The 11246-nt window shown below is 42.5% G+C and overlaps 1 protein-coding gene across 1 annotated transcript; it reads left to right on the top strand.

Annotated features, from left to right (window-relative positions):
• Positions 1–1260: 1260 nt before the first annotated feature.
• Positions 1261–6924, top strand: LOC110015381. The gene is made up of 4 exons (XM_023959450.1): positions 1261–3485; positions 3618–4366; positions 6344–6533; positions 6821–6924. The coding sequence occupies exons 1-4, from the start codon at positions 1985–1987 to the stop codon at positions 6922–6924; spliced, it is 2544 nt and encodes an 847-aa protein (XP_023815218.1). The 5' UTR covers positions 1261–1984.
• The last annotated feature ends 4322 nt before the right edge of the window (positions 6925–11246 follow it).

The following is an 11246-nucleotide window of genomic DNA, read 5'->3' as shown; positions in this document are numbered from 1 at the left end:
GAAAGAAGGATATTCTATCCAGACACGTAATGCCTTTGTCACAACTGCCCTTATGGGTGTATACAGGCTTTCTAGGGGTGACAAATGGAGAAAACCCGTACGGGGCACATGCAAGTGGCACACACACAATGCCCAGGTTGTAGACCCCTCAGCTAACCAGTAGCGTAAAAACGTTACTTTTTTATTTTAGCGGGCATGCAGCGGGTACCGGGTCATAGTGAACACTTAAAAAATACATAAAGATGAAGTAGGTGAGACACAGGCATGTTTTTCTCACACACCCTAAACTCTTGTGATCTCTCTTACGTATCACCTGTACAGTGGTGGACAAAATTGTTGGTACCCCTCAGTTAAAGAAAGAAAGTCCACAATGCTCACTGAAATGACTTGAAACGTTCAAAAGTAACAATAAATTAAAAATTATTGAAAATTAAATAATCAAAATTAGCCATTCCTTTTGAGTTGTTGATTAACAGAATTATTTTTAAAAAATAAACTAATGAAATAGGGCTGGACAAAAATGATGGTCCCCATAACTTAATATTTTGTTGCACAACCTTTTGAGGCAATCACTGCAATGAAACGGTTTCTGTATTTGTCAATGAGCCTTCTGCACCTGTCCACAGGTATTTTGGCCCACTCCTCATGAGCAAACTGCTCCAGTTGTCTCCGGTTTGACGGCTGTCTTCTCCAAATGGCATGTTTCAGCTCCTTCCACAGATGTTCAATGGGATTCAGATCTGGACTCATAGAAGGCCACTTCAGAATAGTCCAACGCTTTTCTCTTAGCCATTCTTGGGTGTTCTTGGTTGTGTGTTTTGGATGGTTGTCCTGTTGGAAGACCCTACATGCGACTGAGACCAAGCTTTCTGACACTAGGCAGCACATTTCTATCCAGAATGCCTTGATAATCTGGAGATTTCATTTTATCTTGCACAACTTCAAGACACCCTGTGCCAGATGCAGCAAAGCAGCCCCAAAACAGAACTTAGCCTCCTCCATGTTTCACAGTAGGGACAGTGTTCTTTTGGTTGTATGCTTCATTTTTGAGTCTACGAACATAGAGCTGATATTCCTCACCAAAAAGCTCCAGTTATGTCTCATCTGTCCAAAGGACATTTTCCCAGAAGCTTTGTGGTTTGTCAATATGCATTTTTGCAAATTCCAATTTCGCTTTTTATGATTTCCTTTCAACAGTGGTGTCCTCCTTGGTCGTCTTCAATGAAGTCCACTCTGGCTCAAACATGTACCTTTGTTACAGGCACAGCCCTCTGCTTTGCTTTCATCCTGTTGTGTTTCACTTCAGTTAATTTCCTGATGATGTTCACCTGGGACTGCAGCTTCATCAGCTGTGACTGGCCGCCTGCTGGTCATGTGGTGCTCCTCTACCAGGAAGCCGGAGCCTATTAAAGCACACCTGGGAGCTGAGCCTGGCAGAGTCTGGTGAACTGTCTCTGGCTGACACTCACTGCGATCCTGACTCTCTTTTGGCTGCATGCTTCTGACTAAGCTGTTTTCCTCAGGTACGTGGTGGGAGGTTGTGATCAGGCAAGTTTGGGGCCCCATACATTTTCACACGCAGGCTGAACTTTGTTAGACACACCAGGTAAGGGGTTGGTGCCATTTCTTGTAATGTTTTGTATGTTTGTATTTAGACTAGTTAGGTAGTCTTTTGTTGTTCTTTTGATTTATGGGTTTAGTTGCAGAGTTAGGCCTGGTTTTGTTATATTGAGTTTATTTATTTGGCACAACCCAAACGTCACTTCCTCCCCCACAGGTAATTGTTTGCAGCAGCCTGAGTCTTTGAATATTATAAACCATATTTATATACATCATCCTTGACTACTTGTCTTATTTCATGGTTGTACTGTTGCGCCCTCCCCAGGGACGTAACAAGTGGGGGCTCGTCCGGGATCACGCAACCCTGGAGTAAGCAAGTGTTTTTTTTTGTTGTTACCGTTTGCGTATTCTTGTAGAATCAATAATGAGCTTTACTTTGCAGGCGTTCCTTGATAGTCCGAGGATCGAAGTCCTCGAGTCTTGTCGTAAGGCCGACTTATTGTGTGTTGCCGCCCATTTTGGTATACCAGTGTCTAGACATGCCATTAAAAGAGAGCTCAGGGCTGAGCTTATAGAGCATTTAGTGGAGTTAAAGGTCCTTGTTGCCAGTGTCCCGTCTGTCTCTAAAGATGAAACTGCCGGTGTGGCTGTTGACAGCAACGCCGTGGGTGTTGTCACGCCTCCAGGAAAGGTAGAGGAGGCTGAGGTCCCTCCTGCGACTTTACCACGCTTTGATCCTTTGTCCCCCGAATTGGGGAGTTCTAGCAGGGATGCTAAGCTTAAGCTTCGCCTCACGCGGCTACGTCTGGAGACAGAGGAGAGGGAGAGAGAAAGAGAGCGACGGGCAGAGTATGAGCTCCGCCTGCAGGTTCGCAGGATGGAGATTGAGGCGGACAAGGAAGTCCGGCTGAAGCAGCTGGAGGTTGAGGCTTTGCAACACTCTGCAGCACAGTCTTCGATGGCAGACACTGCTACTGCTTTAGCGGTTTCTAACGGGAAAAGGGGGTTTGATGTAAGCAGAAACATAGCGATGGTGCCTACGTTTCGTGAGTCTGAGGTGGATTCCTACTTTAAAGCTTTTGAACGTGTGGCAATAGCTCTTGACTGGCCAGAGGACATGTGGTCCATATTGCTTCAATGTAAGCTGGTGGGAAAAGCTCAGGAAGTTGTATCCTCTCTTTCTGTCGCTGACAGCTTACAATACACAGTGCTGAAAGAGTCTATATTGCGTGCCTATGAACTTGTACCAGAAGCATACAGGCAGAAATTTAGGAATCACAAGAAACCTAGTGGTCACACATTTGTTGAGTTTGCAAGAGAAAAAAGTGTTCTCTTTGACAAGTGGTGTTCGGCCAGTGAAGTTCAAAACAATTTTGAGTCTCTCCGTCAGCTTGTTCTTCTTGAGGACTTTAAGGGTTCATTACCAGAGAAAGTCGTTGTGTTCCTCAATGAACAAAAAGTTACATCATTGTCAAAGGCAGCAGTGATGGCTGACGAGTTTGTTTTAACCCATAAGACTGTGTTCTGGTCTCATTCTGAAGGGTTAGCAGGACCCCGCCCTCTGAGAGTGGAGCCTAGATCGTTTCCTCAGGATAAGCCCAGAGAACTATCAACTTCCCCTCGTGGTAGTCGTGAATGTTTCTACTGCCATAAAAGGGGCCATGTTGTTGTAGATTGTCCTGGTCTGAAACGCAAATTGTCATCCACATCACCTCAACCTAAAGGCATGGGTCTGCTCAAAAGTTTGCCAGGTATGGACAAGCCTCAAACTTTAGACCCATGTTTCAAACCTTTTGTGTCTCAGGGTTTCATTTCAGAAACAGGCCATCCAGACAACCAACAGCCGGTGACTATGCTGAGAGACACGGGCGGCTCACAATCTGTCATACGGGAAGGAATATTGCCATTAACTGAGGGCTCTTCATGTAAGTCTAATGCAATAGTCCAAGGGATTGGCATGAAATACCTTTCAGCTCCTTTGCATCTTCTTCACGTGCGTTCTTCTCTTGTTGAGGGCTTCTTTAAAGTAGCAGTTCTCCCTGCTCTGCCCATTTCAGGTGTGGATTTCATTCTCGGAAACGACATAGCGGGTGGAAAGGTTGTACCAGCTCCTGAGGTGACAGAAAACCCTGTTGTGGACTTAGGTGTTGAGAATCCACAGCCAGGTTTTGAAGGTTTCCCTCATTGTGTTGTCACCAGGGCTCAAACACAGAAGTACGGTCTTGATTTGTCTGATTCCTTTCTTGCTGGAGAATGTGTTTCGGTGAAGGGCAGATCTAGCAGATTGCCTAAGGTTTCACCTAAGTCTTTAACATCGTGTCCTACAACAGTTGAATTACCAGCTACACGAGAAGAATTCATCGCAGCACAGAAGGAAGACACATCCATTAAGAAATGTCATGCGCTTGTTCTTTCTCTTACAGAGGCTGAGAAAATGAAAACTGCATATTTTTACAATGATGGCTTACTAATGCGCCGATGGACAAGCGGAAACCCTAGTGAGGACTGGGCAGTGACTAATCAGGTGGTTGTGCCTACAGTCTTTCGTCCTCAGGTGTTGATGCTGGCTCATGATCACCCGTGGTCGGGACACCTGGGGGTTACAAAAACCTATGATCGTGTCCTTAAACATTTCTTTTGGCCTGGACTCAAGTCGGATGTCATTCATTACTGTCGCACTTGTCACATATGTCAGTTAGCAGGAAAACCAAACCAAGTAGTTCCTCCTGCCCCCCTCTTTCCTATTCCTGTGCATGAGGAACCATTCGAGAGGGTCATTGTCGATTGTGTGGGACCACTGCCGAAGGCAAAAACCGGAAACCAGTTTATACTCACCATCATGTGTGCATCTACAAGGTTCCCTGAAGCGGTCCCTTTGAGGAGAATAACAGCTAATGTTATTACTAAGGCTTTGGTGAAGTTTTTCTCTGTGTTTGGTCTACCAAAAGTAATACAAACAGATCAAGGCACTAACTTCAAGTCCAAGGTTTTTAAAGAAGTATTAAAAGGATTGAATATCCGTCATGTCACATCTAGTTCCTATCATCCGGAGAGCCAAGGAGCACTAGAACGATTTCATCAAACACTGAAGTCAATGGTCCGCAAGCATTGCCTGGCTTCTCGTATGAGTTGGGATGAGTCCCTTCCCTTTTTGATGTTTGCTGCCCGTGGAGCAGTACAGGAGTCTCTGGGATTCAGCCCTGCTGAATTAGTGTTTGGACATCAGGTCAGAGGACCACTACAGATTCTACAGGAGAGATTAGTGGATCTTGAGAAGCCTGTTCGACATCTCCCTGAGTATGTTGTAGAGTTACGAGAGCGACTGAAAAAAGCATGTTCCCTCGCTCGTGACACTCTAGCCTCCTCTCAGGAAAAGATGAAAGGACACTTCGACAGAAAAACAGTGGTTCGCTCTTTTCAGCCCGGTGATCTAGTCCTACTTCTCTTACCTATACTCGGTTCTGCGTTGTCTACCAAGTTTTCTGGTCCATACATAGTTGAGAAAAAACTCAGTGAGACAAACTATGTACTTAAGACGCCTGACCGTCGACAGAAAACTAGAGTATGTCATGTAAACATGATGAAAAGGTATTGTTCAAGGGGAGGTGAAACCCTGGGGTCCACAGCTAGTTCTTCAGTTTCACCTGTTGTTCCAATAGCTACAGCCATTACAGAGTCTAGTTCGGCTGGGCTGGGGCTATGTGAAAAAACACCAGGGGTGGCTAGGCTTAACAACTCAGAAATACTGTCCAACCTCCCCCTGTATTTATCACATCTTTCTGACTGTCATAGGAATGACATCCAAGAGCTCATTTCTTGCTTCCCGGATCTTTTTGGTGACATCCCTACGAGGACTACTGTTGTGTCTCATGACATTACTTTGACCAAGCCCGATCCAGTCAAGCAGCATGCTTATCGGGTCAATCCAGTAAAGCGAGGGATATTGAAGCAGGAGGCGAATTATCTCCTTGAACATGGTTTTGCAGTCCCAAGCCATAGTCCCTGGAGCTCTCCCTGCTTACTGGATACTAAATCGGATGGCAGTCCAAGGTTCTGCACTGATTTTAGGAAAGTAAATGCCGTGACAGTGCCAGACGCATATCCATTACCTTTAATGGATGACTGTATTGATGAAGTTGGTCCTGCCACATATGTTACCAAGTTGGACATGTTGAAGGGTTACTGGCAAGTTCCCTTAACTGCAAGGGCTTCTGAGATTTCCGCCTTTGTGACACCAGATCACTTTCTACAGTACACGGTAATGCCCTTTGGATTGTGTAATGCTCCGGCTACGTTCCAAAGACTCGTTAACAAAGTCCTTGGTGATGTGCGGAACTGCCGAGCATATTTAGATGACATTGTTGTGTATTCTGATGTCTGGTCTAACCATCTTGCTACATTGAGGGATGTGTTCGAACGTTTATCAGCGGCATCCCTCACTCTAAACCTTGCCAAATGTGAATTCGGTAAGGGTACCATCCTGTATCTTGGTCAGCAGGTAGGTGGAGGACGTGTGTGTCCTGCTGACGTAAGGGTGTCTGCTATTATTGCATTTCCGGTTCCTACAGGTCGACGGGAACTGAGAAGATTCTTAGGAATGGCCGGATATTATCGACGTTTCTGCAGAAATTTCTCATCTGTGGCCTCTCCTCTGTCAGCTCTTACCAGCCCCTTAAAACCGTTCATATGGTCTAATGAGTGCCAACACGCTTTTGACGGCCTGAAAGCCATGCTTTGCTGTCCTCCTGTGCTGTCTGCTCCCGTTTTTTCAAAACCTTTCAAGCTGGAGATAGACGCCAGCGCGGATGGTGTTGGTGCTGTTCTCCTACAGGAGGATGACTCAGGAATAGACCACCCAGTGAGCTACTTCTCGAAGAAGCTCAATGATCATCAGAAGAGGTACTCCACCATTGAGAAAGAGGCTCTGTCATTACTCCTGACGTTACAGCATTTCGAGGTATATGTTGGCTCAAGTACAGTACCAGTTAAGGTCTTTACAGATCATAGTCCCTTGGTATTTCTTAGGCGGATGTCTAACCACAACCAGCGCCTTATGCGTTGGGCGCTGTTCATACAGGACTACAACCTCGAGATGCACCACAAGAGGGGTTCTGAATATGTTATCGCTGATGCCTTATCGCGATCTGTGTAGGCAAGTTTTTTTTTTTTTTGTTTGTTTGTGTGGTCTGGACTTGTAAGGGTGGGGGTGTTACAGGCACAGCCCTCTGCTTTGCTTTCATCCTGTTGTGTTTCACTTCAGTTAATTTCCTGATGATGTTCACCTGGGACTGCAGCTTCATCAGCTGTGACTGGCCGCCTGCTGGTCATGTGGTGCTCCTCTACCAGGAAGCCGGAGCCTATTAAAGCACACCTGGGAGCTGAGCCTGGCAGAGTCTGGTGAACTGTCTCTGGCTGACACTCACTGCGATCCTGACTCTCTTTTGGCTGCATGCTTCTGACTAAGCTGTTTTCCTCAGGTACGTGGTGGGAGGTTGTGATCAGGCAAGTTTGGGGCCCCATACATTTTCACACGCAGGCTGAACTTTGTTAGACACACCAGGTAAGGGGTTGGTGCCATTTCTTGTAATGTTTTGTATGTTTGTATTTAGACTAGTTAGGTAGTCTTTTGTTGTTCTTTTGATTTATGGGTTTAGTTGCAGAGTTAGGCCTGGTTTTGTTATATTGAGTTTATTTATTTGGCACAACCCAAACGTCACTTCCTCCCCCACAGGTAATAGTTTGCAGCAGCCTGAGTCTTTGAATATTATAAACCATATTTATATACATCATCCTTGACTACTTGTCTTATTTCATGGTTGTACTGTTGCGCCCTCCCCAGGGACGTAACAACCTTAATATATATATATATATATATATATATATATATATATATATATATATATATATATATATATATATATATATATATATATATATATATATATATATATATATATATATATATATATATATATATATATATATATATATATATATATATATATATATATTCTGTAATATTTATCGATTGTTGGATGAGAGTTGGATGAGAATTGACAAGTCTTTGCAACAGGCTGACAGAAAAATGCACCATTTTGTTACATCAATAAAAATATTTGCATTTTCTTGATGATTGTGGTTAAACACAAATTGAGCTCTGTATGGCACACTGCTTTAGCTTTTGTCAGGATTTGGTGGAGGAACGGGCCTAATGTTGGAGACAAAGGCTTTGAGATGGACGCTCACTTATTTCTACTGAACTTTTAACTTGATAAAAACAAAACTGAGATAGCAATTGAAACCAGGAGCTGGCACTGACTTGATGAAGTTCCCAAACTTCAATAGACTAATTACCAAAAAAACAAATTGTATGTGATAGTGACTAACGAGAAACACAACCTGAGAAAAAAAAGCTTGAAAAACACACCAATCTTCTCAGCTTAGTACGTAAGTTAGCAAGTAAGCTATTTACAAGAAATCATAAGTTGGGCACCGAAAAACTTGTACCACTCCATGTCCTTGAGAAGCTTCTCCTTCAGCAATTCCTTTGTTGCCTTGGCTGGATGTTTTGGGTCATTACCCTGTTGGAAGACCCATCCACCGCCCATTTTAAGCCTCATGGCAGAGGAAGTTCTCACGCTGGATTTGATGGTACATAGCTCCGCCCATCCTCCCATCCACACGGTGAAGTAGCCCTGCGGGTAGGTTGCTTTAGTTTCTGCACAGAGCTAAAAAAAACCCACATGTTTTCACCTCCGTGCTTGACATTTGGGATGGTGTTCTTGGGGTTATAGGCAGCATTTCTCTTCCTCCAAACACAACGGGTTGAGTTGATGCCAATTCAGAGCTCAATTTTGGTCTCATCTGACCACAGCACCTTCTCCCAATCCCTTTCTACATCATGAATGTGTTCACTGTCAGACTTCAGGCGTGCCCCCTGTGCCGCCTTAAGCAGGGGGACTTCGCAAACTCTGTAAGATGTTAAACCACTGCAGAGTAAAGTTTTCCCAATGGTTTTTTTGCTGACTGTGGTTCCTTTGAGATAATTAACTAACTCCTGCTGTGTTGTTTTAGGCCCGTTTCTCCCTGTTCTCATGATCATGGAAACCTTAACAGGTAGATTGATGGTCATGTTCTTGTATTTCGGTACAATTGCACCAACAGTTGTCACCTTAACCTCCAGCTTCTTGCTGATGGTTTTGTAGTCCATTCTGTTCTTGGGCAAGTCTACAATATTCTCCTTTAAATCCACTGAAAGCACTTTAGTCTTTTCCATGTTGGAGAGTTTGGAGACTGACTGATGGACTGATACTGTGGGCAGATTCTAACAAGTCTGAATGAACAAGAACTAGACTGACCAAAATATAAACGCAACACTTTTGTTATTGCTCCCATTTTTTATGGTATGAACTCAAAGATGTGAAACATTTTCCACATACACAAAATAACCAGTTCTCTGAAATATTGTTCACAAATCTGTCTAAATCTGTGATAGTGAGCACTTCTCCTTTGCCAAGACAATCCATCCCACCTCACAGGTGTGCCATATCAAGATGCTGATTAGACAGCATGATTATTGCACAGGTGTGCCTTAGACTGGCCACAAGAAAAGGCCACTCTGAAATCTTCAGTTTTGTTTTATTGAAGGGGTCAGGGGACTTAGACAACCAGTCAGTATCTGGTGTGACCACCATTTGCCTCATGAAGTGCGACACATCTCCTTCGCATAGAGTTGATCAGGTTGTCTATTGTGGCCTGTAGAATGTTGGTTCTCTCTTCTTCAATGGCTGTGCGAAGTTGCTGGATATTGGCAGGAACTGGAACACGCTGTCGTAAACGCCGATCCAGAGCACCCCAAACATGCTCAATGGGTGACATGTCCGGTGAGTATGCTGGCCATGCAAGAACTGAAATGTTTTCAGCTTCCAAGAATTGTGTACAGTGTTTATATATTTATATATAAACACTAATATATAATATATATTATATATTTAAAATATATTTATTTTGCATATAATATTTTGTGTATGTGTAAAATGTTTCACATCTTTGAGTTCATACCATAAAAAAATGGGAGCAATAACAAAAGTGTTGCGTTTATATTTTTGGTCAGTGTATTAACGCTTTTTAGAGGATCAAGTATTTATTTCCCTCGATGAAATACAAATAAATTTATATAAATTTTTAAAGTGGATTTCTTGATTTTCTTCATGGTTTTCTATCTCTGACTGTTTAAATAAGTCCATTAGGATAACAGACTTTCTTTTCTATAAGGTGACCAAATCTACAATATCAACAATGGATAAAAATCTTTGCCACTTTTTTGTTCAGGCTGGAACTTGCTTGCTAAGTCAACTTGACAAAGAGTTTAAGTAGTTTAGCAAATTAATAGATTAATCAGACTTCAGAAGAAATTGAAACATCAATACACTTTCATTGTCACTTACAGACAACTGCCTGGATCTCTTTTTCACAGAACAAATCACTGCTAAATGTAGATATTCTTGTAAGGAACCTTAGTTCCAAACAACTAAAATGAGAACATCAAATTGTTCTAGATATGTCTAAAATAATGAGCTGTATGCTCTCTGTGATACACAGCAGAAACAACTGTTTTTATTATGAGTAGCTATCACGTTCCAGAGTTGCAGCTCACTAAAATATGGGTTTAATATGCTTTAATGCTGCGCTCAGCTGCTCTCATGACATACATCTGGGAGACCAAGGTTTATTTACCTTTTATTAAGTGTGAGCTCATACTCCACTGCCTTACTAGTCACCAGTGAATAAATCGGTAATTAAAGTATCAAGAAATGAGATAAAACTCCTCAGAGGTGTGAAGCAATCATGATACTAAACCTTTAGATTCATTCTTTACCCCCCTGTGAGGACTGTGAATAAAAATCAACAAATGTGGAGTGCACTGGTTTCAAATTACCAAATAAATAGTTTACAGATGTAGCATTGAAGCCAATCATTTTATATGAAATTTATTCTAAACAGGTCATTCATTCAGTTTCTTTGGATTGATTGCTGTTACAAAACAATTTTTGGCCTTTAATTTGTTTGTTGCTTATCTGCAAACAATTAAACAAATCACTCCTATTGCTGCAGGAAATTTAACTATTAAGAATTTTCGACCATTCAAAATATTTAGTCTTTTTTTACCGTAACGGCTAATATCATATCGGCTTAGTTCCATTAGTTATTAAATCAATTTCTGTTTTCGTTAATTGAGATGATAGTTGCTTTAAGCCTCCATGTTGTTATTATTCAGTGTTACATGTGGAGGGGGTGTCTGACCCCTAACCAGCAGACTAACTTTCAGATAATTTTATCCTTCCTATGTTTTGTTTGACTAATTTCCCTTTTAACACATTTATTGTATTCCCACAATTAAAAGATTAGGCTCCTTATTCTGACTGCTCTGATAATGGGGTCAGTTTTACAGTTTTTCATGGGGTTTGGTCTGCTAAGCATGTAGCATTGTCAATGTCTTTCAGCTTGCCTTAGCTTTCCAACAATTTACTAACAATTAAGCATTTGAGGATTATTTAGGGCTGCATTGTGGTGCAGAGGTACAGTACCAGTCCAAACCTTTGGTCTGTACTGTAAGTGCTCCCACCTCAAAACGAGAAGGCCGTAGTTTGAATCCCAGCTGGAACCTGTGGAGTTTGCATGTTCTC

This window comes from Oryzias latipes, chromosome 10, assembly GCF_002234675.1.
Source record: "Oryzias latipes chromosome 10, ASM223467v1".
In the NCBI taxonomy this organism is placed as follows: Eukaryota; Metazoa; Chordata; class Actinopteri; order Beloniformes; family Adrianichthyidae; genus Oryzias; species Oryzias latipes.
This window is presented reverse-complemented; position numbering and strand designations above follow the sequence as displayed.